Below are 27211 nucleotides of genomic sequence, written 5' to 3'. Positions count from 1 at the left end.
CTAAAATCAGTATACATACCTGTCACACAAGTATGAATATTTTTTCATATTTTATAATTTTATCTGAATAAAATACATTGCACTTGTTATAAAAGTATAACAATATTAAAGTGTAACAAAATTAAAAACAAATCCGTTTTATTTCAACATTACCATCAACAGGTGCAGTCTTGTATTTAAGAGGACTGCATGTAGTCCAATACACAGCAACAGACACAGTTTATAAACATACCTAACACACACAAGAAATATACACACAGACATGTAGAGTGAAATAAAAACATGTAGATTGAAAACTGTGTAACAGCTGTGACAGAAATAAACAGACAAACACAAACGAGAACCACAGACAGATGAGTTGTAGAGCTGCGCAAATCATGTCACAGTTTCCTGTGCGTTTGAGTGACTGACAGTGTGTGTGTTTTGAAGAAAATGTCAGTATAGCTGTCTGATCCTGAACACAACACACAGACTCTCTCATCTCTTCAGCACTGGACTGTAAGTATCGCTGTGTTGATATTATTAACACTATGTTACTGTTATTGGTCTGCTACAGCTCATGCAGTTACATTTTTTCTTGTATTGAAAGTTAACGGTCTTTTGTCTTTACCTGATGAAAGCAAAGAGTTGAAGTAGATAATAAACAAAATAATGGAGATCCCACGTTTGTTTGGTTGAGACGTTATATACAAGCAACTTCAAAAAGATATGGGCCTAAAATGTGTTTCATATTCTAAATTCTAGCATGACGTTTTATGGATGTTTTCAGATGTTTATCAAGATGGTGGTCATGGTTGAGAAATATTGAAATTGAAAACGGCTTTAATGAAATGAATTAGATAGGCTGAGTGGTGTATTAGTGTGCAAAGTTTAGACAATGTTTTTGAGGGGCGTCATATTACGCTGTAATGTCCTGAAAGGGTTCGTGGTATTGACATTTGTGATCTGTGATTGTCGATGTGCATTCCTCAATTGATCATTTTCAAAATCAGAACACGGCAGCTTATTTGGAACGTTAACAGATATTACACGTGGTATTACTACAGAAGGTCACTAGCGTGTGTTTAATATTCCTCTGTAGGCCAAAGCCTCACTACAGGCAGCTGAAATCAAACTTTTAAAGTGTTGACCAGACTCATGCTTTTCAAAACTGGATAAAGGCAAACACAAGATTTTGACTATTTTCACGTTAGTGTTTTGTAGATGTATGCCAAATTGTTTATTTGTTATTTGAGAACATAGATATTTGTTATTTGATACGTTAAATGCTTGCATGATCGTTTAGAATTTTCGCATTTGTTAAATCTGACTTTTTCTAATGTTTTCTTTTTCAAAATCTAACAAAATATAAAGTTTTTTTCTTACCAGAACGTTTAAGACAAAAATATATCACTGTAAAATTGGTCAATGTGTACATTTAGATAATATTGTACAGAAAAGCAAATGTGTTTGAATGAAACAGTCATAAAACGTAATCAGAAAAACTGCAATTACGTTGCAGTATACACAAGACTTTAACACTATATTTTTCATCAATGTCAGGATATTGGTGTTAAATATCCAGATACGGACTGGTTAAAAAATTCAGATTTCGCCTTGTAGACTGGTCTTCGTCGGTTGTACCGTAAAGATGTTGGTTATTTTCAGCACAAAACAATGATGAACTATTACTTATTTTAAGAAACACTAGCCTCATTGCCCATTCAGTTTTACTGATGTAAATCAATCCATATTATATGTAATTTACCAGCATTTATTTTTATACAGCAGCCTATCACGCAATCAAATATCATACATTATCAAACTAAATAAAATATGTTTCCTAAATAACTAACTTTAACTAAGCCTTTTTGTTAAATTACATTTAACCAAGTGATGCATGGTCTTGTTTGTGTATATACAAGATCAGTTCCCCCTCAGGTATCTTAGAAGAGTAACTACAGCTGCAGTTTGATTGATTGATTGATTGAACATTGATATGTTTATGCACTAATGTTTCACAAACTGAGAGTAAAAAAAATCTTATGTTTATTATGAAAAGTTTATATATTCACTCTTATTATTTGACATCGGACAAAGTTTTTTCGATTGAATGTTTTGATAATATGCTTTTTCAAAAATACGTGCCACAGTTATATGGTATACAATGAAATCCATAAAATATATATAAGAGTGGGATACGGGTCACAATACTTTTTGAAGTCACTGTATTTTTTACAGGAGAAACTGGTTACTATAGATGTCGACACACGACCATAAACAATAACGTGGCACGTTTAGATAAGGTCGTCTTTGTTCTATTATCTAGTTTTGTTTGCATGTGTTTGTATTATTTGTTTTGCTTAAAAATAGATAAAACACATTTTGTGAATAAAATGCAATCATTTATATGAATCTGCAATTACGCATATTAAAACAGATTTTTTCTTTAGAAGCCTTACTTGGTGAAACATTGCGTCAATTAAATGTCCAAATTAGGGTTTGGGACAAATTTAGAAAACAAATCCCAAGTTTTAATGCAAAACAAGCAATCGTGATGAATATTTCGTGCAGTTCTTCGTGTTTTCAGTGTATGATACCGCCAAGCAAATAAATACTACATGACCACAATGAATATATGATCTGCATTAGAACATGAGACAGACACATCTTTAGGGCCTTCATCTTGTTTTTGTTAAAACTTTAATCTGTCATGTTGTGATGCATCGTATGAACAAGATTCATAATTCTAAATAAATTTACAAGCTGTAACTGATGTTTGCACACAGTAAATGTTATTTTGTCTGTTTTGCATGTAACAGTTAACACCACAGGTGTACAACAACACTTTAGGATCTTGAAAGAAAAATTTTTGGTCAAGCTTTTTGTTTTTTCAACTTTAGTTCTTCAGCTGACCTTGTTTATTGAGACAAAACATGTAGGACAACCACAAAATTCTGCATACAGTAATGAATAATCCATGCATACTATAATAATGTATATCATGGATTAACAATGAGCCAAGACTCTAATGTAACAATCATAAAAACTGTGGATCAGTTGATCAGCAAGATACGTACGGTAAATAAATTTTGACAGTACGATGCTTAAGACAGAAGAAAGAGTTTGATCACTGTCAAATAATTGGTTTAAATGGAAAGTTTGTTGTTACTGTACATCTACGCCTATGGACAGCATAGTGTATTATTTGTTTCTATATATCGCCTGGCAGTTTTTAGCATTCATTGGCACATGCGTTCATTTTTTGATTGCAAACGAAAGATGAACAATGCTCCTATTTAAGATTAAGACTTTTAAAGAATGTTGGTAACCGAACAATGACGATACCCATTCATTGCATTGGTTATGTGTCTGTACAATAGAAGTGAATGGGTACCGCCGTTGTTACCAACATTCTTCAGAATATCTTCCTCTGTGTTCTACCAAAGAGAGAAAGTCATACGGGTTAAAATGACAAGAGAGTGAGTAAATGATGACAGATTTTTATTAAATGGTGAACTATCACTTGAAATGAGTTCCGTAGCTAGGTTAAACTGTAACATTCAGTCTATGTTTTGTGTTCGAATGCTGCAGTTGTGCTCAAAGAAGGAGCCAGTGATTTTCATAATGAGAGCAGGATTCCCTCTTTCACAGTGTGTCATAAGACATTATTCTCTGTTTCTAATCCTCTCACTTTAGCATTGTCCCACACACATACCACACAATCTAAACATACCAGACAAGTGTTTTCCTACCTGACCATTACAGTTTCACTCTGGAACATGAAATACAAATAACACAAAATAAGCATTCATGCGTCTGCTAAACATATGTTTTTATGGATGGTATGCTGATATGGAGGAGGCATTCTGTTTACCTTTCTAGGCAAACGTGTAACCAAATGATTTATTGACCTCAGCGATCATCATGATCAACTGGAGGACTTAAGCATTTTTGGGGTCCGCTAACTGGACTAGTATGTGGATAGTTCCTAGAATTGTTTCCACCTTTTAGCTGTTCCACCAATTCTGTCCTGAAGAGGTAAAAGATACATTTTAAATAAAGACTATTATAACAGTTATGTTTTCAGCCACAAAACAAGAAATACAGTATTTTTTCAGTTAGAAGAACAGATCCCACTCGAAAATGAAAGCATTTTTTGAAAAATACAAAAATATTGCTGACGACAGATTACTAAAAATGATTTAGTTTTCATGTATTTCTGTGAATCTACATTATTTGCCAGGTCCATTCTCAGATTTTAGGAAATAATGATGTGAACATATAATAACGTAATGGAATAGACTTGTCTTCTTGATTATGGTAACATTTCGAAAGTTGCTGTCTCGAGTATGATCTAATCTTCTGTACATAAAAATACATTTTCACAAGCATCAGACCAACTGCCAGTAACCTCTCTCTCTCTCTCATTGTCTTTTTCCACTGACATTTAGTCTTACATGCATTTCAAACCTACAGGACTTAATTAAAAGGAGTATTGGAAAAGGTTTGTAACTGAAAACTCAAGAACTACATTTGGTCTTTCTATGTATTTTCCACTGACTTTTCAAAAACATAACTTCTGCAGCGTAAGCCTACATTAGAAAAAAGGGAAGCTGCATCGCTCCTCAAGGCATCCATCTTAAGCTTTACCACGCTCAACTTAACCGTTTCAATTCTCGATATGGCCTAGAGTTTTCAGCACATTGTAAGCAGATGTGTGTGAGTTACTGTAGTGTTTTGGGGATTCAGATCTAAAAAAGGGATTCCCTGTTAGTCAGATACTAATAGCCAGGTTTTCACTAGACACATGCTTTTCTCATACTCTAATGTGGTAATCTTAGCAAACTAGACAGATTTTAGATGCAAAGAGAAAAAGGCATACATAGTTTCCTAAAACTATGTTAATCCAAGTTAAATATGGCTAATGAAGAGAATATCACTCAGCCTCAGTTCTTAAGTCAAGTATAGAATGAGAAGAAATGACTGGTGAAGGGGAAACACGTAGCGAAAACATGTATGGGACATATTGAAATAAATCGCCCACAACCGCCTCTTCCCTTCTTGTTAGTTTTCTTTCACTCTTTCTGTAATGATTATGTTTGGTGTCTTGAAACCGTCATAGACTTTGTGACTAATGAGGGATCCCTCTAAAACGGGTCTTTCCTAACAACCTAAAAGACAGCGAAAAAGAGAATCGAGAACGATGTAGATAGACACGTTTTTATAACCCGCAGTTCAGTCATAGTAGCTATGCGTGTTCCCTGGGATTCAAACCCATAACCTTGGCTTTGTTAGCATTCAGTTAGAACATTATAGGAACATAGAAGCAAGATCAGAGTTCACACCTCAAGGTTTTAAGATTAAGGTGAATGCTGATCTCAAGGACAATGAACTGTGAAGCTGAAGTTTTTCTTTCTGACAAAGATGAGCAGAGCATGACAGGAAGAGAGAGAATGACAGTGAGGTGAAACCTCAGACACAGATGTAAGGCAGGCAACATGTTTGTTTCAACCTTCATGTGGTACTCCTTTGCAAACCACCCTTGTCCTATACAGCTCTTAAAGTTACTTTAGCGCACCTGAGATTAAACGCTCTCGCTCTCTCTCTGGCGCTTTTCCCTAATGTACCTGTACATGAACAGAGATGCTTCAATCCACACGATATGAAGTATTCAATCAAGGCAAAATGGGTTTTGCTTCAAAGAACTTTCCATAAGAGAACATTTCAAGTTTTACAAATAAACTGTGATCTGCACAGTATATTATGCTTTGTTGCCTGATCCTTGCAGTGAATTTGTCTTTTTATATGATTATAATATTAATATGAGTGAATCAGCCCGTCTGCATCAGCTAAGTTTTTTAAACAGCTGAATGGTGTGGTGGAATTGAATGCTTAGTTGACAATTTCATGTCATATGTTTTTGCAGTGTGTCTTGATGTTCTGTTTTTTAGAAGAGCACTGGAATTAAAATGCTAATTAAAACATCCCGTAATATATAACATATTAATCTCTGTAGGACCATACCAGCAGATGGTTATTTATTAGAATAGAGTTCTGAGATTTTGCCGATTGTTAATAAACTGTTGTAAACGGTGCATGCGTTTGGGCTCTGTGCAAACCATGTGTGAATGCCAAAAAATAGAAATAACATTTAATAATTCTGTTTTTTTGCAAGTGAAATGTGCTTTTATGGTGCTTTCAGTAACAATGAACCTGCAGTACAACCAACATATACAAAATACAGAGCATAAAGTATGAATGTTTGTGCAGTGCTAGGCTTTAATGGACTAGGTTTTGATGCACTTATGTATTTTGTTGCCTATGTTGTTATAATTTCTTCCAATGTTTCCTAATCTGTAAGTCGCTTTGTATAAAAGTGTCTGCTAAATGACAAAAAGTAAATGTAAATGTAAAAGCATGCAAATTATCGAACAAATCTTGAAAGCTGTACTCTTGAGGTTGATTGAGATACTTTGAAGCAAATAATCTTAATTATTAACAATCTTAATAAGTATTTTCTTAACCTTAATATTGCATTTGTTTGTATTTAATGAGAATCATTAGATTAACAAGATTTACACGTACGCACACTGTACATTTTTTACATGAAACTGTCTGTTTTTTTCTGAATACAAGCATTATATAAAACGATGTTTCTTTAAATTCATAATACAATAATGCAAAATGACTTTTTAAAATCAGTATTCCTGTCCTTTCACTAGTAATTTGTACAGATAACATATGTCAATGCCTTTGTCAAAGACATCTGTTTAAATTCCAATTCTTTGCAACCAGTTACATGAAGTTGTATACCCGCATTTGCGAGATCCGTAAACATGCAGGTGCCAGATGATTAATAATATTTTCAAAGAGATGATATAGAACAGGATCTCATCGTATTCTGTACAAAAATGCTTGGATAAATGAACCTATACCATCCACAAATGAAATAATAAATATAGCAGAGAGAACGTCTATCAGTCTTCAGTGTTTAAATCAGATTTTGTAATAGGTTTTAACTAACAATTCAGTGATTTTTGTCTTGTAAAGTGTAATATGTGCTTCATCACGTTCAGGTGAACATGTTTTATTGAGGTGAAAAATATTTAACTTGACTATAGCCTACATCAGTTGTACCGACAAAAGTATTTTAATGGATCAGGTAGAAATAGCTCTATATAGGGTAACAACGACATATGTTACGTAGTGTAGCATGCAGTGAATTATATTACTAATTCATCTAACAATATAGAATGATAGTTACTAACGGAGCGCACGCCGACATTTAAAAATGTACATGGATGCAAAAGGGCAACTATCAAAAATCTACTGAAAACATTAAACAATGCTCAAAACAAAATAGAATGATTGAATATTGAACACTGAATTAATTGAAGCTTTTTGTAAATAAAAGATGCCGTCTTGAAATCTTCATGAATGGATGCAACACTTACATCACTTTATTTTCCCACACAAGAATCTGATTGCACATTTTAATTTGAAGGGTTTCCTAATGGTCAGTTTTTAGGGTGAATTTGGGTTGTTTGTCACACTTTATGACATTGAGATGAATGAAAATCACTCTTATCACGCCATTAGGGGAAGTGCTGGGTATTTTTGGTTTGTTTAAAAATCTGTAAAATCCAGCATTCATATGCCAATAACTGGATGTTTTCAGTCCGCTTTAGGCCAATCAGACAGAGGGGAGGCGTCAGCAGTGGTTAAATAGAAATATTTTGGCCTGCAAGTGATCACATCCGCTATACAACTTTGAAGAGAAGCGATACCGTGTTTTACTCTTAAGGTATGTATGTTTATGCAAAGTTGTAAATGTAATTAAACAGTTTTCAGTGTGTATTATGAATTATTTATATTTGTTACAAATTGTTTTGTGCTTCTTTTACCATTCGAAATAGAGAATTATATCCTTTAGTGTAATTTTTTAATTAATGCATATAAAAAACATGAGATAAATGAATAGCTATTGTTTACTTGCTGATAAAGTATGACATGCAGTGGAAATTGAATAGATTATTTGCATAAAATACATTTCATGACATCTTTTCAATTCTGTTACCAGCGGAATCTACTGTATTTTATGTTGTTAAAATCTTGGCTGGAAAAAACACCAAAAAGACATGGAGACGAGATTAATTACATATATTGACAGAATAATAATGTCCGAGAACATGTCAGGCTAAAACAAACTGAAAATGACATACTGCAGTGTTGGGCTCTAACATGACATGAACAATTAATGACATATAAATAAATAATCTGGAGTTTCTCTTTCTCGAGCATATTTTCCCGCTATGTTTATTATGAAGAGAATTCAAAATCAATAGAAAAATTATTTAATATATTTTATTGCAAATAAATTAAAAAGCTCTCAAGTTTAATTTATTGAAAAAGACCTAAGAAGTGACTACAACCCTATAAACGCATGTTTAACCCAAGTCCATGTTGGTAAGGAATTTAAGTTCAGACAGATATCTCACTACCTCTCCCTCCTTTCTTACATCTCTCTCAGTCTCTCTGTTTGCTGTTTAACCTCCATCCTGACCACAGCCCTGATCATCTGTCTTTCTAGGTTACATGTTCAGGTGCAGTCTTCTGCTACCTCTATCTCTACATCTATCTTTTACGCGTCTTTGAGTGTATCACTTTCCTCTCTTTCTGTTTCTCATTTATCAAAAACATTTCAATATGTTATTCATGTTTTTATCGTATTATCCTTTCAACAATATCTTCCTACCGTAAACACTTTAGTAATGAGCTAGCTAAATCCTAGTGTTTTTATGTTTATGTCCAGTACTAGAAGTGTTACGATCATGGCTGAAATACACCTACAGTAAGACTATGTTTTAATCTAATGTTTATTTTCATGATTTACATGATTACTAATTTCATGTATAGCCATCTGAACATTGAGTCTGAAATGCTTATCAAGTTTGTCCCAAAAAAGCTTGTTCCAAACAAAGTCAGGTCTTGGGAGAGGGTGGCATGTGGGGGCAAGAGAGGTTCTCTTCACCTCAAGATTGTTCTTCGGCCCCTCCGAACAAAATTCCGGCTTACAATTGAAATTATTAAAAATATATTACTTATTAAATCCTTATTTGTATTAAAAATCTATGAAATAATGATATGTCACTTTAATCACAGAAAAATGCAAAAATGATGCATGTAATAAACTGACTCACCAGAATATGTTATTACCCCCCAGCCGAGCCAGCCTAGTAACGGGCCTGGTTCCAAAATGTTTATTTCACTAAATATCACAATTTAGATTTCATCAAATCATATGTTTATAAATAGCCTCTACCAGTAGCTATAGTTTTGCTTTAGGATTAGGATTAGCTATCCAACGAGGAACCAAAATCATTACATTTAATTCTCAAAGTTGTCAATCAAATAATTGTTTTTCACAATATTACCATAAAATGCACAAGCTTAAGTAAAATGATTAACATATATGCAGGTTGTATCACAATCTTAGAACCGTCTTGTTTATGGTTTGTGAGGATGAAGGGAAAGTAAATTTGCACCAAAATACAAAATGGAGAATTTAAGCATTTAGATGTGTTTATCCATGGCGACTTACATTGCCTTACTGATTACTCTATACATTATATCATTATTTGTTAAAATCCATGTTCACTCAATGCTCTACCGATTGAAACACATATAAATTGACACCCTTTGGCATCCATCACAAAAGATCTAAAAAACAATAACCCCCTTTTAATTATTACTTAATTAAAATTTATTTATGTTGCTTTTTATGTTTCTTAAGTTTATGTTGCATTGCTTTCCCCTCTACTTTCCATGACAGAATAGACCAGTGACCCAACACTTGACTATTGATAAACAACGCATTACTAAATAACTACTCAAATAAATGTAGGCTAGGTTTATAATTTTTTTATGAAAATGTAGTGAGAAAAGAACACATGTTCAAATCTTGTTACAGAGGAAGTGTAAAAAAGAGAGATTTGTGCAAATCATACAGACACACAAAGTGAGAGATTAAAAGCCAAAGAAAGATATACTGCATACCACACTCCCATCTTATGTACACCACCAACATCGACATGTGGTGTTCTTTTTTCTGCGTGTAAGCGTGGAGAGATCCGCCTTTCGTGGAAACAGGGAGGAAGAGAGGGGGTGTTATAAAGGAGGAGGTGAAGAGGTGAAAACGAGAGGGATACGAATCTTCTCCCCGTACAATCTCAGCCCACCACAGGCACACCTCACGACTTCAATCTCTCGCTGTATTTCTAACTGTTTCTCTTTTATGTCTCTTCACTAGCACTTGTCTTCCTTTGTGTCTGTAACCCAAAGCCCACCACAAAGCTTTTATCTCCCCCTCACTAAAATCTCACAGTTTCTTAATCACCCAAAAAATCTGAGCCCACCACAAGCTCCTTCCTTCCTCTGAAGCAGTGGTTCTCAAACTTTCTTAGGTCCCCCTTTGTCAATATTTGAAGGCCCTCCTAGCTCCTCTTTTATTTCTGTGACCTATTGTAATCATTATAAAACATTTTGTGATTCTCTCGAAAGTTCCCCCAAAAATGACAATTCTGTCATGAATTACTCACACTCTCTAGTTGTTCCAAATCTGTATAAATGTCTTTATTTGGTTAAACACAGAGAAAGATATTTAGACGAATGCTTGTAACCAAACAGTTGGACCCCATTGACTACCACAGTAGGAAAGATTACAATGGACAAAAAGGGCCCTAGAACTGTTGGCTGTCTTCAAAATATCTTGTTTGGTGTTCAACAGCACAAAGAAATGTATTAAAAAAAGTATTACCTTGAGGCCACCAAGAATTGTTTGGTTGCCATCATTCTTCCAAATATCATTCTCGGATCATTCACCAGAACAAAGACATTTATATAGATTTGGAACAGTTCTAAGGTGACTAAATAATGACAGATTTGCCATGGTTGAAGCTGCATTAAAAAAGGAATTGCGAGAGCTCAGCATGCATGTAAACATTGATATGGTGTCTTAAGTAACAATTATAATTGAAATGCTATTTAATCTTAATAGTATGGGCCACCTGAACTACCACTCTGATGCATTTACTGTATGAGTACAAAATAAGGAGGTTGAAACTTTTCTTTCAGATCAACCTTTTACTCGTTTCAAAACACAATGACACTGTGTTGGATATTAATATTTCTGACCTTCAAGTTTCTCAAGGCCAAAGGTAGGCCCTAATTTTGGCTAAGCATATACAAAAATGACAAAGAGCAAGAAATCAATAGCAGTCTGTCTAAGCAATATGTTCCTTTACTATCAGAACCAGAAGAGGTTTATGCACAGGCAGGAGGGACTGTTATTCTACAACGAGACACAAACGGAGGAACTTTTGAGGACTCAAGCGACGGTTCCAGCAAAGTTTATGTCAACTGGATCCGTGGATCAGAACAGAACCCTTTCATCAGCAGAAACCCTAATGGTGTGACACCAGTGGGTGAGGCTGACGTTCTTTATTCCTTTTTTGCATATGCTACAATAATATCCGGAGTATTGTGATATAACGGCACATATATGTTTATTCTTTGCAGGAAAGGAAAATACAAGGTTCTCTTTGTTACCAAATTTCTCTGTTCAAATATCACCAGTAGAGGAATCTGATTTTGGAGTTATCCGCTGTGAACAATATTTATTAGCGAAAACGAATAACAAGGACTACATATTACGACACGGTAAGACAAAATGAAGAGACATAGAGAACATCAGATTGTTGAAAACATTAATTATTTTCATATCATGTTTTCTCTCAAATAGATGATGAAAATAAATCATGTACACAGTTTCAGTTTTATGTATTTTATTTGTAAATCTCGCATACATATCTAAATCTTAAATATATTCGAGGAAACAGGCAGCTCTTCTGGTCCAGTGTTGTACCAGTGTGGTTTACATCATCCAAAGTGGTCAATATGGCTAGCTTCTATCTATGTAGAAACCGGCTGCAAATTGAATGTGCAAGTCCCCTTTAGAATGCAAAAGATGAAGTGTGCCACCTAGTGCCAGACAACAGAACTGCAGTTTTTTAATTTATCTACTCATTCCATCTCCACTACAAAAAACCCACTGAAATGATTTCAGCCTCACTTCTGCATTGCCTGTTTAACAATAGACTACTGTTAAACACACACAGGTTTGTGGGAAGAATAGACGGTAGAATTTCAACAGACAACACTGTATATACAACCCCCTCACACAAATCTTTCTGCATCGCTACGTTTACAAAAAAAGCGTAATTCCCACAATGAAAGATAAACAAGAACAAAACATAAAAAACTTTTTCTACTCCTTGTTAACATAACATTATTACACATTACAACACTTTCTCTATATTTCTGTAACTTTAGCCTTTTTCTCTCTGTTTTAGTAACTGTACCCAAAGTGCAGACAGTGATTGTTGGCGGCAGACTGATACTGAAATGTGAGCTAGAAAAGGGTTTCAGCGATTCAGTCATTTTCAAATGGGAGCCACCTAAAAGCTCAAATTGTGAACTGAACATGCGTCCATCTTCTGGGGATGTTTCAGTGTCAAATGTGCCGATCTGTGCTAGTGGTGTTTGGACATGCAATGTAAATTATAATCGGAGAGTCGCCACTGCAAAAACTACTGTGTATGTAATAGGTAAGACTGCATGTTAGCATTTCTTTGTGTATCTGTATTTTTTAAACTTGACATGAAGTCATTTCTAAATGAACAATGAACATACAATATATGAGAATCTTATTGTATAAGATGGACAGTGAGGAGCTATATAAGAGAATGCATGTTATTTTAAGGGGTATTAGAAATATCATCATTTATTCTTTCTCTCGTTACTTGTATTTTCCTCTAGATCTCGCCCTTTCTCCATCAAAACCCATTTATACTGCTGTCAACAATACTGTCAACATTCCTTGTTCATTATCCTCTGACATTCCCTGGACGCTATTAAATGAAAGTGGTCTACAGGGGGGTAGCTGGACCTTTACTCCTCAAGGCAATGAAAACCAGCAGCCTCTTCTCAGTCTGAGAGTCGGTTCACAAATTAGATGGAACGTCACAAAGGGTGCGCAGATCGCCGTCTGGGAGAGAACACTGAAAGACAAGGATCTGTCGATTCTTCAGCTGCCTGTGTCTGAGAAGATCAGGGGAGAGTACACCTGTACTCTGGTCTTTAAAACAAAGACCTTCAGCAGGAAAGTCAAGGTGGAGGTTTTGCAAGGTAGGTACATTCATACCATGGATTACTGTAATAAATCATTTGCTTTGATGGGATATGAATGTAATATGAATAAATAAATAACTGATACAAATTTGTCTCTGATTATTTATCCTAACCTGTCTGAACTTCTTCCTCTGTTAGTTTCGTCCACTGCTAATTCTTCTCTGAATGAAGGCCAAATGGTGAATCTGTCATGTTCATTAGGACCTCATACCCTGAGGTCCATCACCCCTGAGGTCAAATGGACGTGTCGGTCTTGCTCCACTCATCCCTTTCTCAGATCGACTCCTCAACCGGCAAGTCTGTTCTTCCCTGTGAGGATGGAGGACAATGGCGAATGGAGATGTGAACTCTGGAATAACCAGGAGAAGCTGACATCTGTAAAATTCTCACTGAAAGTTGGTAAGAAAAATATAAAAAGGACAAAGTGATGTGAAGAACAACGTGTAAGACTTAAGTTGTCAATATATTATTTCACAGAGAAGGTTCCAGTGGACATCTGGGTTTGTGTTGCCATCGGTAGTGGAGTTGTGGTCTTCATCTTGCTCCTTGTTGTCATCATCATAGCCTTGCGAAGACACAAGCAGGTTAATGTGTTTATGGAACTCACTCAAATAAGACTTCTATAGAAGAGCATTCAAGAAAACATGCAAACTGTAGAATAGATATGAAATGTAGAACTCAAATGCCTTAATAAAGGTTTTCTGATTATTCTCAACAGATGGTGATGTACAGACGACGAAAGACCAAATTCTGCTGCTGCAAGAGGTAAGCCTGGTGATCAGTGGAAAACTAAACGAAATAAACGAAAATACAAATAATAATGATGCTTCTCTCACAGTCCCCAGCCAAAAGGATTCTACAAGACCTGAAAGTCCTTGGCTTTTCGTCACTAAAACAGATTACACTCATGAACACACTGTAAATACTTGATATATTACATGATTCAAAGTGTAAATAACACAATATGATGTTATTTGCAAGCGAAATATCAGAACTATATTTACAGCTTATAGATATTGGTTTGAATATTGCTTGAACAGAATAATAGATAAAACATATGGTAAAATGCAACTGAAGGTCCATACAGTACTTTGAGTTCTAAGCACAAATCATATACTTAGCCTCTTCATTTAAGATTATAATTTCACCCAAAATGTACATTTTCTGTAAAATTGTGCTGATGTTGTTGTTATATTATTTCATGTTGGGTTTTTTACTGCCTTGTTTACCTCTTTATATTTTGGTGGTTCTATTAAATGTTAAAGTTTTGTCAAATTTGCTTTTAATTTACTTTTCCGAATAATAAATACCAATAATCTGACAAAAAAGGTTGGTGATGCTGACAAACGAAAATGACCTGCTCCACTGCTCCAATTGGTTGTCAATTAACATGATCACCACTAGATGGTAGCAGAGCATCAGTACGGAAACGTTACGAAGCTTTGCTCCTCCAAGTTAAACATATATGCTGTTTTAGAGACTGATACACCATTAACATTTCTTTAATTGTGTAATATTTTATGTATTTCAGGGAATATTTAAATTTACCTACTTATTCACATCGGAATCCACTCCACGTGTGAGTGCAAGTGTTTCGAGGGTGACCACAGCTGTCTCTAAATTCTTTCCCCAACCTCTACTCTCTTGTAAACACATTTCAGATCAAGAGTTTAAAGCATTTCATGACACTTCCAACTTCATCTAACTTCAGTTTATTTTATAGGCTAATATTTTAGATTATTTTGTCTTCATATGGGGTTAAAGCAGCTTAAAGGAGTGGTTCACTTTCAAAATAGATTTTCATGATAATTTACCCACCCATATGTCTTCCAAGATGTTTATGTGTTTTTTTCTTTAGTTGAAAAGAAACTAAGGTTTTTGATGAGACATTCCAGGATATTTCTCCATTTAGTGGACTTAAATGGACTCCAAACGATTGATGGTCAATATTACAGTTTAATTGCAGCTTCAAAGGGTTTTAAACGATACCAGTCGATGAATAAAGGTCTTATCTATAGCGAAACAATCAGTCATTTTCTACAAACAATCTTAATGCATATGCTTTATTAACACAAATGCTCGCCTTGCAAAGGTTGTCTATCTGCTAAAAATCTAAATAAGTGACTATGATTAAAGCAGAATAACGAAACAAACATTGATGCAGAAACTTTTTCAACTACTACGTTGCATTCACATTAGCACTGTTATTGGTTTAACACTTTGTTAAAAGTTACTCGCCCGTATGTGGTTTCAAACCCATTGGACCACAGGTGTTAAAATGCTGAAGAATGAACTTTTTCATAATGAAAGTGATAGAGACTTGGGCTGTTACTATCCAAACTACAAAAGTGGTCAAAGTGCTCCCTAACTGTCCAGAACAAACTTGTTTCAACTCAAGGTTAGGTCAATAATATTGACATATCCAATCGTCAACTTGAATTATATTAGGTCTGCTTACACTGTGCATGAAGCAAAATTTGGAACAACATCAATGTTAGTAAAGGATTTTTACATTTTGTGGTAAACTATATTTCTTTCAAATACTGAAGAAAAAACACCAGTTGAGGTAAGTGCCTGATTAAAATAGCTGTGTGCTGCAAATGAAAAAATAAAACACCTTTAAATAAATAAAATGCAAAATAAACAAAACGTGGTTATGTATAAACATCAGACCTACGTAAAAAGACCTACATCTCCAAATTTGTAAGTTTGTCCAGAGTATTTATAATTTATCAGGTATAACAAAACAAAATACTTGGAATTTGAAGGGTTAATGATCCCCCAAACAGCTTTGGAAGATAAGTGAGACTTCCTGTCTTCATTTTGCAGAGTGCAGGAAACCGCAGAGGTACAGCGGCCATGGAGAGTCAAGCAAATGTATCTTAACTAAATTATCATTAAGAATAGTCACAGTCAGAGCTATTGTGTTTATAAAGGTTTGAAAATCAGACCATTGGGGTGAAGAAACATTTTCCTATGCGGTCAACTCGTTGTCCTAGTTTTTCTCACCACTCCCTTATGTTTCTAGCAAAATGGGTAAGAACGTGGTTATGTGGTGTGTATTTTTTCTGATTCTGTACTGCGAGGAAATGGTGGGAGGGGGGTGGGTTGGCTTTTAAAGCCATCAAATACGACAATGTTTGTAGCCGTTTTTTGCACAAGTTGTCAGTTACCAAGTAAATAGATGTAATAAACTGCTTACGTAAGCTGTAAGGTACGAGAGGATGTGCTGTAGAAAAAGTCATGGCTGAAGCATGTTGTTCACGTGGTTCCTGCAACACCTTCAGCCGTGACTTATTTAAAATGCAATAGTAATGATTATGAAACATATTTAATGAAAAATAGATATACAAGGTTCCAGTGATGATAATGTAAACATTGCTTAATGTTTCCTCACACTGTTGGACAACAGGCTAATATCAAAAGGCAATTTGCAGCAATGTCTGGATTCCCCAATGTAATCGGTCCAATTGACTACACCCATATTGCTATGGGCTCCACATGAGAACACATTTATTTAGGTGAATCAAAAACATGTGCATTCCATAAATGTCAAAAAGTTATTTGTGAGCCCAACATCATTCTGACAAAGGTTGTGGCACTTTGGTCTGGTTCAACACATGACAACATGTGTTCCAACAGTTCAAGCCTAGTGTACAATTAATATGTTAAACTGTGCAGGTGACAGTGGTTACACCCTCAGACATCGCCCTTATTCCCAAACCCTCAGAGTGGCGAATAAATTCGTTACAATGACGCCCACGCTCGTGCTCGCCCTGTAGTGGAGAGAGCGATTGGCCTTCTCATGGGTAGATGGCGTTGCCTTGATGCTCTGGGTGGTAGACTTTTATATCGCTCAAAAAAAGTCTGCGAGATCATCATGGCATGTGCCATTCTACACAACATAGCACAGAGGAATGGTCTCTCTCTTCCTCCGACCTCCCTTACCACCAGTATGATGAGCCTGATTCACACCCCCTTCCCCAACATGAAGGCCATCATCATGGAGCAAGGCTCCGTGAGGAAGTCATGCAGCATTTGTAAAGGGACAACAACGTAAGGTTTATTTTTGAGCAATATCTTTAAATGTAGATGCACACAAAACCATTCTCATATGTTTAAGTGAATCTGCTACGACAGTGATTGCATCAATTGTGTCCCTCTGTGTCTGAAGGACAGCCTCAGTCAGCACCCGACCACTTCCACCCGTGCCATGTGGTCGGGTGCACTCGTGCTGGGGACCTCCAGATACTTCACAGACGCTGCAGACTCCACGCCGGCAGTCTCTTCGTCATCCTGTGTCCTAGCAGGCCCTGGAAAAACAAGGACACAACAATAAAAAACAAATTAAATTATTTACCTGGTTGCCCGGTCTCCACCACGGCTGTGTCTCCCTTCCTTTCAGACAAAATACCACCTACGCTGGTTTCCCCAACGATCAAAGCCATTCGGGTTTCCAGTGGGGACAGAGCGAGTGCGCCCTGGCCCCCACCAGTCGCAGACACACTCTGACAGCGAGAGGTAAGCCTTTGTCCCACCTTGAGATCAAACTATTTCTTTTTAATGCCTGGAACCGTCCTGTTGGCCGAACAATCTGCATTCACTGCTGCTGTAACATTGCCACTCAACATATTTATTTTGTTAGTAATGTCACTGCTGTGGCCACCAAACAAAATACCCTTTCTCTCCTTCACCTCACTCACAAGAACCTCAATTTCTTTGTCGGCGAAATCGGCTTCTTTGCCTTGCTCTCCATTGCTGCCATTATTAAGGGTAAAAATCATTAATTTGCTGGCACATTTAAAGGGCGGTATGTGAGACTTTTTCGTGTGCGCAAATTATCAGGTAGGCTGTGATTTATAAAGGGAAAATTGCGTGCAGGTGTGTGGGGGCATGGTTTAAAAAAAATGCATATGCCCTTTTCAGCATTCTGACGTACGTTCACCTATAGGAAGATTTCTACGCACAGTTTTTTAAATGAAGCCCCAGAGCTGTTATTTTTAACAGATGTCAATGGAGGAGAAGCTTTACTACAGTGAATGAACTGCTTTTATGAAGAAAGAAATAGCGTATTGTCTGTCTGCTAATCTTCAACATGATTTATAGTAAACTAAACTTTTGGTAACTAAAGTGCTTTTGTCATTCCCATTATGTGATAGGCTAAGTACCTCATGTGATTCAAGTTAGCTGTCGGGGTTAATGCTGGAATAATGCAGTTTGCTATATCTGTAATTATTATATCATAGTGTCATGATCCTGGATCACCTTGTCTTGCTTTTCTAGTCTTGTGGCAGGGTCATGACAGTCCCACGTGTTTTGTGTGGAGGCGGATGGTAATTGTTTGTTTATGGTGGCCGTGCGTTCTCCAGTCTCGTTTCTTGACCTCGTTTCCTCATTAAGTATCTTTGGTGCAGTAGTCATAGTTATTATTAATCATGAAAAAAACACTGCTATGACCAATTATGTTACTATTCCTTAGCAACAACTGTTTAGTCTCTTTTCCCTAAATAGAAATCTTACATTAGATTAATCTATTTTTAATATTTTTTTATTTGACCTAAACGAGTTCTTGTTTTAACCCCACAGCTTTTGACGACAACTAAAACGATTTTCCTCTGTGTGGAAATAAATCGGTTGTTTTTTCCCCCAAAAATAGTACAGTGACAATATAATTGTTACACAAGTGAGCACTTTTTTGGAAGTAGTGCATTGTCATGAAAATGATTTACCATCTTAGTATTCTCAGTTCCTCAAATTAAACGAGACTTGACACCTGCAGTCCATGTTTCACTTATACATAAATGGGTTATTTTTACCATTCATTCTGGCAAAACACTAGATACAATCAAGGCACAGAACTGCAAATGTTTGCTGAAAATAAAAGGTTTTAAACAATAATATTTTATTGCATGAGGCTGGCACAACCCTTCTGTAGCCCTACAGAGGACAAGTGGACTTTGATATTGGATGGACAGATTTTAAATACAGTATGCATAGTTGGGCTAGTTACTCTGAAAAAGAAATTTAAGTGACTATTTACTTATTACATATTCAATTACTATACAAATTCTCTCCACAAAGTATTTAATAACTTTTAACTAATTACTTTCTATATCCTACATCAACCTTGATTAGTTAAGTGATTCAAGGATAGAAATAAAACAGCTCTTTTAATTAATTCAAATAAAAAATATAATACTACATAAAGTAGTATTATTAACTGACCAAAGTATTACAGATGTGAAAATCATACATTAAAGCACATTTTTTAAAGTTAGACTTTGAATTTTGATGGCAATTTCACTATTGCACAAAATATATTACACACAGTATTAAGTTTAATTCCATCCGAAGTAACTGTAATGAAATTACCCAAAAACTTTTTCAAAGGACAAGTAATTAAATTACACTACTAAATCAAACTACTTACTTAGTAACACACAACACTGACCATATGTAATGCTACTGTCATATGTCTGTGTTTTTTTACACGATCTGATTAGTTGTTACTTCCTCTTGTAGATTTGTTTCAGTTACTTGTCGTAGTCCTGTCCCTGTTGCGCCACTTGAATTGTGTCCACCTGTGTCTTGTTTGATTTCTCTGTGCATTTACACCCCTTGTGTTTCCTTTGTACTCTCTTTGGACTTCTGAATTGTGGTCCTGTTAATGTACACAGTCTCGTACTCAGATCCTGCGTGCCTTCTTTGTCCTCGTGTTGTCTCCACCTGTTACAATATTTTCTGTTTAAATTATAGAAAACAACAAATTAGAGCAGTCCACCAAAATATCATTACATTTAAAAATCTGTTTACTGCTGCAAAGATTTTCTTACAGAATTGGTTTTGTGTTTGACTGCATGTTCTGTAAGTGAAGTTTTTGTTTAGGTGCCAACTGCCAAATTCCCCTAAAAGTAATGACATAAATATAGATGCAAGTCAGGCATGGTTACTTTAAAAGGGTTGTGAATTAGTAAATTAAGATTTTCATTATCTTTTGACCAGGGGCGGGCCCAGAGAATTTGACAGACAGACTGTAAGAACCTGTAGAGTTCTGTTCTTACCTTAACTTGGTGCACATAGGAGCAAGTCTGTGACTGGTGAAGTTAAAAGTTAATTAGCGCAGCTTGGAGCCAAAATAGACTTCATTAGTTCTTAACACAGTCTAGTCACAAGGTTACAGATTTTGCCTCCGTTTTAACGTGCAGCATTGGTAAAAGCGCTTTAGCGCAATGATTGACATTACTATTGGAGGGGCACACGGGGTGGCCAATCAGATTACAGGGGTGGCTGGTGCCCCCCGTGCCACCATGGAAGCCCCGTCACTGCTTTTGGCACGTACTATTAATAATAATAATAATAATACATTTTATTTTATAGGCGCCTTTCTTGACACTCAAGGTCGCTGTAAACTTTGAGCAAAACAACAATAAAGACAATCAAACAGAATACAGTTAAAAACACAGTGCGATGACTGGCGAATATGAAATGACGAGGCAAATATGAAATGTCCGGATGCAGAAGCAGAGCAGGTGGTGGTGGACTGTGCAGACATGGGCGGAACCTCAGAAGTTCAGTGGTAGAGTACCGGTGAAGTGCTGTCGATGGGTGATGTACATAAGAAAGGACAGTCCAGGTAAACAGAAGCCACACAAAGAAAATCCACATAATTGCCGAAGTTGACGTAGAAGGGAAATTAAATAAAAAAAAGCCAGAGAGCAGCGGCAGCAACGACGTTCACTCAACCGGAAGGTTTATTTCCAAAACAAAAAACTTTTTGGTAGTCCATTTAGATCTTGTCTCAGTATGACATCATAGTGCAGAAAAAAATTCACGCCCACATCACTGCCATACGCACATTTAAAGACACAAACATGGCATTACTTTAGGAACAACATGAAAACACTCCCTGACCTCAAGAGGTGCTCTAGCGACAGATGTTAGAGGCTGCGGTCTTTAGCCTCCTTGTTAGGGTGCCCATCTAAGTTAAGATGTCTTTAGATATGACATTATATTTTCCGGTACATTCCCATATCTTTTTGTTTAGGAGTGGCAATTTTAAATTAAACTTGTAAGATTTCTACATTCTTGAATCTCAGTTTGTCCAAATCTGATCTGATCATCTGATGTTCCTGTACAGTATCTTTAGCTACCAATTGTATAAAATGTTTATACTCTTTCAGTTCTCTTTTCACTTCTTTATTCTCTTTTTTATTTTTGTTCCTTTCACTTGAACACAGTTAATCCTTATAGCATAGGTTATTAATAAATCTACACTGTAAAAAATCCTGTAAAATATAAAAGAATTTGGCCTTCTTCTGTAATTTGATTGTTGTAGAACGTATTTCAAATACACAGAAAATCTGTAAAAAAACAGGAACATTACAGGATCTGCGACAAATCTGTTGTTAACATTAGAATTATTTAAAATAAAGTTTTTTTTTTGCTGGGTTTTTATATTTGCTTAGAATTTAAATTATTGAACAAAGTGTAGATGGATTTGGATTTCAAAACATAACATTTCATGTAATGAATTAGGACAATGAGATGATGTCAATAATAATTGTAACATTAGCGTTTATAGTGTGACCTTTCATACTGGCAGATACATCCGGACACACAGAGCTAAATCTCTGCACAAAAAGATATACAACGAAAACCAACAACAAAGGTTGCACATGAAGATTGTGAGCAGTGATGTGTGCATAAAAGAAATAGAGAACAGACGCACAGGACGTGGTGTGAAGGTGTGAAAAAAACATCCCGTCTCATGAGCAGGTGAATCAGACAAAATAGATAGAAAAGAAAAAAGAAAAATAACTAAAGGTATGCTTGCAGTACCAATCACTTTTTTAGACAAATGAAACATTTCATATCAGACTGACAGAAAACAATTCAGCAATACTTAAAATAGAACAGACAATTATCTACAAAAACAAAATGGACTTCAGTTTAATTCTAGTTCAAACATTTAAATGCACTGTATACGCTGAAAATTTGATTTTTTGTGCCTTAGTAGATTTTATGAAAAGAAATTATTAAAATATACTTAATATAATTATGTTCCTGTTTTTAAAAATAATTCGTATAAATTGTTACAAGGATTTTTAAAAGTAAATTCTAAAAGTTATTTTTTTCTGTCTATACAGTACGAAACCCCAATGATCCGTTCAGTTATCTTCTCTTTGTAGTTTTTTACTTGCAATTTGCAATATGTACGCATCTAGGATTTTGATGAATGAACAGACTGGTTAAGAAGAATGAATATGTTTAAAAAAATAATCCGCAATAAACAACAACTGCAAATCGTACAAATCAATCTGGATCTCACAGAGTGAAACATTTCATTGAGAAAGTAAAATGACATTTTATAAATAGAATTGTGAATGACTTGACTACTGATTTTTATCTTACAGTATTTCCTCTAAACCCCGGTGGCCTACCATTGTCTCCTCCCCCATGAACTTACATTTATTATTGAGCTACAACTCTCAATGTGTCAATCATTTTCCAGCAGCACCTACAGAGAGATTTCACATTAAACGTAGGTAGGGCTTTATCAGTTTGATTTTTGAGGAAACTATTTCTTTTGTTAAATCTTACATTGTATCATGCTCAATGTACATGCTCAATTTATGTTTTCTAAATTATTTTTGTTGTAAATATTTCACACCTGCAGATCAGTATTTTCTTTTGAAAAGCTTTTAATTTTCTTCTGTTGACCTTGTGCTTTTGTGCAATGACGAGAATCAGTTCGAGCATTGTTTAAAGACTTAAAGTGATAGGTCACCCAAAAAAGGAAACTTGTGTCCTCATGTCATTCCAAACCATATATTACTTTTTTCTGCATACCAAAAACAATATTATGAAGAAGGTTGGTAATTAAACAACTTTGGCCCCTTTTGACTCCGCGGACACAAAACCACTGAGAGATTTCTCAAAAACAATATCAATATTTTGTGCTTCACAGAACAAAGAGCCATATACAGATTCTAAATGACACAGGGCTGAATAAATCCGGACAGAATTATCATTTTTAAGTGAATAATCAAGTTAAGAACATTGTAAAATATGTAGTTTCCGTTACAGAGTAGGTTCATGACAGGGGAGTTTGACATGGCTTAAGACATTTTAAACAATAGACTAAAAGACCGGTTAAAACTGTTTTAAACTGAAATCAACTTGCACTTTCATATGCTAGTAAAATATATCAGTGCCGTTGTTTTGTCTCAAGATGTATACCAGTATTTTTTTGTAAGGCATGATTATAAAAGTTACTTAAATGTCTTAATTTTAACTAAGATTTACTCCTGGCTTAATGTAAGTCTTTTCTAGGAAACCACCCCAATGGGTTCAGTAGACTCATACACTCTCTTCAAATAAATGGCATTTTTATAGGAATTGCAGAAAGGTGTTACATCAGCAACAATTGTAAAGGTCATAGAAGATTTACAACAATTGTGTGAATCTGAATTGTATTATGACTGATGGGACATCAAAGATAACTGTGCTTTGTGGTTAAGGTGGTTTTACCTTTTGACTCTTTAAATGAATAATTTACTTAAATGTGAAAGCCTTGACCGCAAAAAAAAAGCAGTGTAGTTTCACAAAAAGTGGATAGATAAATTCTCTAAAGATATAAAATATACAATGGATGTAGACAAATGGATTGAGAAACACCCTGCCCAGCATTATGTCCAGCATTATATCAGACAAGAGATCATTGCCCCCTTCTGGTAATAAAAAAGAAGTATCATAGAACTAGCTAATTGCATTTTGTAAGAATAGGAAAGTTAAAGCTTGACGCTTGGGGTGGGTTTTTGTCTTACATTCTCTGATGCAAATGTATAGTATAATGCAATGTAAGTATTTTGGGATAAAAGCATCTGCCAAGTGCATAAATGTAAATGTCTTCTTAGTGGATTAAAAATAATCAAATTTCACTCTTTTTCCACTTTTTCTATTCCAGACAATGGTTTTTGACGAAAAAGTCACCTTTTTAGCACCTGATCATAACTGGACTGATTTCAGCTACAACTACGGCGATGACTATAACTATTCCGGTGGTGATGTGTGTGGTCCGGAGTCCAGCATGCATTTTGATTCCATTTTCATTCCAGTGCTTTACTCTCTGACGCTAGTAGTGGGGCTGGTGGGAAATGGTCTGGTGCTTATAGTGCTGTGGAAGAAAAGGCAGAGCTGGAATGTCGCAGACATCTTCATTCTTCATCTGAGTTTAGCTGATGTTCTGCTGCTGCTGACACTGCCACTGTGGGCTGTAGAGGCGGTGAAAGGATGGAGCTTTGGCACGGGACTCTGCAAACTCACAGGAGCTCTGTTTAGGGTGGGGAAAGATTTAACTGATTATTTACAAAACAGTACAGTCATGAGAAAGCAATAGAACATTGCCGTACAGCAACATATATCCTGCTTTAGGAGTTGAACGGTGATATTATTTGTATCTCAGTAAAGATGACAGCAGTGTGACAAAACAATGGCTGTTGACTGAACAGCATCTATCCATTTAAAAAAAGAATACACTTGAAATATTGAAGCTCATCTTTCGCAATATTGTTTCTTTGTCCATCAGATCAATTTCTACTGTGGAATTTTCATGCTGGCCTGCATCAGCTTTGACCGCTATCTGTCCATCGTCCACGCAGTGCAGATGTATTCTCGTAAGAAGCCCATGGTGATACACTGTTGCTGTCTGAGCGTCTGGCTGTTCTGCCTACTCCTCTCCATTCCAGACTTGATGTTCCTCAAGGCCACCGTGGACTCTAGACGTCAGGATAAAACAGAATGTTCAATACCTTATCGTGAATTGCGACTGGCCTCTCATCTGCTCTATCATGTGGTGGGCTTTGCTCTGCCAGCAGCAATGCTTTTGTTCTGTTACACTCGCATCCTGCTGCGGTTGAAGCGTGTCTCCCAGTGCGTTCAGAAGAAGCGGGCCATGCGTGTCATCATAGCCCTTGTACTGGCCTTCTTTATCAGTTGGACACCATATAACATCACCCTCATGATTGACACCGTCCACAATATCAATGACAATATCTATAACCAAACATCATGTGCCGGCCGCACAGCATTGGATGTTGCGCTCACAGCTACTTCCACCTTGGCCTACTTACACTGCTGTGTCAACCCAGTGCTTTACGCTTTCGTGGGGGTGAAATTTCGGCAGCAGGTGCTGGACCTGCTGAGGCCACTAGGAATCACAATCAAGCGCCCAGCAGGGCTGATGTCACGGAGGAGCTCGGCATGGTCCGAGTCGGTGGACACCTCACATACTTCTGCTTTCTGAAACATTCAAATCTGAAAAAAATGTCTGCAAGTTTCACTGTTGCACTAGTGTTACATCAGAGGTGTACGCTTTTGAGAAAGGAAACCTTAATAATGGCTTTGCTGTATAGTTTAAAGACTACAATACTATGCTGAAGAGTTTGCTTAAACTTTTCATTGCACACCTGGCAGCTAATAGTTGTATTTTTAAAAAATACTCTTAAACATATGGTGTTAATGACCTCACTTTTATTATGACATGGATCTTTTCTATTGTCATTCTATCTATCTTTTTTTACTATATGTGTTTAATTAGCCTATTTTTAGTATGACTCTGCCCTCTATTGTATCTATTTTTATTTGCTTTGGCATAATTATTTTATACATGTTGTCTAGTGATTTCTTGTACATAGCTACAAATAGGGAAGTTTGTCTTTTATATGGTACAATCATGAATCCAATAAATTCTCCTGGTCCTCCATAGTTTTTTAAACAATTAAGTGTTATCTTTTCTGACAGGTGACAGTAATACAGTATATAGGTGGCAAAACTGCGAACCTAAAAAAACAAACACAAAGTTTGGGCTAGTTTTTGATATACAAATGGCAGACGTTTATGTTTGATTACAGACATGTTATTTTATGAAATTTCCAGTTACACAGTCTTACAAATGTGTTGCAAATGACCACCAACACAGAATCCACTGTATGTGCCCAATATCAATTATTTAAATTAGAAGTTTAGAATTTGTTTATTATAAAGTTTAAAATTTGTTATGTGAATCAAAAATAACCGGTGACTGTTTATAACTTTATTCTCAAAAAAAGACCTCAAATTGAATAACAGTTCACCCGACTCAAATGGTCGTCTTAAAAATGATAAAAACTCTGTCAAACATTTGTGCACTTAGGAGAAAATGTCATGAATTAAAAAAAACTATTCACACAACATTGTGTTATGGTTGTGGACAGAACCCAAGCGCAGGCAGACATGTGTCGAACAACAAGACTTTATTTCAAAACAAAGACCCTCGATGGGGAAACCATGAACACAAACAAGACTGAAAACTAAAACTTCCCACAAGGGGGACAAAACAAACAAGGTCTTAAGAATAACAAACTAAGTCCACAAACTTGAGTCCAGGGAACAGGAACACGGGTAATCCAGACAGACGAAGGGTAAATGTGCAAAGTGTGCAAAATGAACTGACAAGGGACAGAGGGAAACTGGGGCTTGATAAAGGGGAAACACTAACAAGGACTGATGACACAGGGAGAGTGGCCACAGGTGACGTGGATGAAACACTAAGGGAAAGCTAACAGGAGGATTGCACGAGGCAGGTGAGGGGACTGAAACACTAAGGGAAAGATGGACCAGGGCTGGAGACAAGACTAACACTAATGGACCGCTAACCGGGGAAACAAGGGGGCGGGACTAAAGGACGCGACACTGGAGAGAGAGCATGGCTTCTTAAACCAAAACAATGCTCTTTCTCCACACAAAACACATGGGACTGACATGATCCTGCCACAAGACTCGAAAACCAAGACAAGGAGAGGCAGGATCATGACACATTGTTTACTAGGTTTCCAACCAGACATTTGGTTGAACTCTTCAAAGTAGAGTTTTGAACTCTTTGAACTTAATTAAAACAAAAGGTTCACATTATGTTTAGGGGAATTACAATGTAAGGATGCCA

General features: G+C 36.0%; 2 protein-coding genes across 3 annotated transcripts; both read left to right on the top strand.

The window, feature by feature from the left end:
• The first annotated feature begins 368 nt into the window (after positions 1 to 368).
• Positions 369 to 14552, top strand: cd4-1 (CD4-1 molecule). Its single transcript, XM_079470423.1, has 11 exons — positions 369 to 498; positions 7661 to 7786; positions 11116 to 11198; positions 11292 to 11465; positions 11560 to 11700; positions 12393 to 12647; positions 12859 to 13227; positions 13369 to 13629; positions 13708 to 13814; positions 13949 to 13995; positions 14069 to 14552. Exons 3-11 carry the CDS (start codon positions 11144 to 11146, stop codon positions 14097 to 14099), a joined length of 1440 nt encoding a protein of 479 aa, XP_079326549.1. The 5' UTR covers positions 369 to 498; positions 7661 to 7786; positions 11116 to 11143; the 3' UTR covers positions 14100 to 14552.
• Positions 14553 to 22643: 8091 nt separating this feature from the next.
• On the top strand, positions 22644 to 26310 carry cxcr3.1 (chemokine (C-X-C motif) receptor 3, tandem duplicate 1). 2 transcript variants are annotated; one of them, XM_079470570.1, is made up of 3 exons: positions 22644 to 22771; positions 24197 to 24571; positions 24818 to 26310. In XM_079470570.1, the coding sequence occupies exons 2-3, from the start codon at positions 24200 to 24202 to the stop codon at positions 25532 to 25534; spliced, it is 1089 nt and encodes a 362-aa protein (XP_079326696.1). In that variant the 5' UTR covers positions 22644 to 22771; positions 24197 to 24199; the 3' UTR covers positions 25535 to 26310. The 2 variants fall into 2 exon arrangements, with proteins under 2 accessions (XP_079326696.1, XP_079326697.1); XM_079470571.1 differs by having other exon boundaries at positions 22729 to 22775.
• Positions 26311 to 27211: the final 901 nt, after the last annotated feature.

Source organism: Barbatula barbatula (genome assembly GCF_947034865.1).
Source record: "Barbatula barbatula genome assembly, chromosome: 12".
NCBI classification, from domain to species: Eukaryota; Metazoa; Chordata; class Actinopteri; order Cypriniformes; family Nemacheilidae; genus Barbatula; species Barbatula barbatula.
The sequence above is the reverse complement of the archived record's forward strand: the minus strand, read 5'-3'. Positions and strand labels throughout refer to the sequence as shown.

What these genes read in the sequence shown, in the direction of transcription:
- cd4-1 (XM_079470423.1), top strand. Translation starts at nt 11,144, where the DNA reads ATGACACTGTGTTGGATATTAATATTTCTGACCTTCAAGTTTCTCAAG. An exon ending in CAAGTTTCTCAAGGCCAAAG is followed by an intron (nt 11,199 to 11,291) that starts GTAGGCCCTAAT and finishes CTTTACTATCAG; the next exon opens with AACCAGAAGAGGTTTATGCA. An exon ending in GGACTACATATTACGACACG is followed by an intron (nt 11,701 to 12,392) that starts GTAAGACAAAAT and finishes TCTCTGTTTTAG; the next exon opens with TAACTGTACCCAAAGTGCAG.
- cxcr3.1 (XM_079470570.1), top strand. Translation starts at nt 24,200, where the DNA reads ATGGTTTTTGACGAAAAAGTCACCTTTTTAGCACCTGATCATAACTGG. An exon ending in TCACAGGAGCTCTGTTTAGG is followed by an intron (nt 24,572 to 24,817) that starts GTGGGGAAAGAT and finishes TTTGTCCATCAG; the next exon opens with ATCAATTTCTACTGTGGAAT.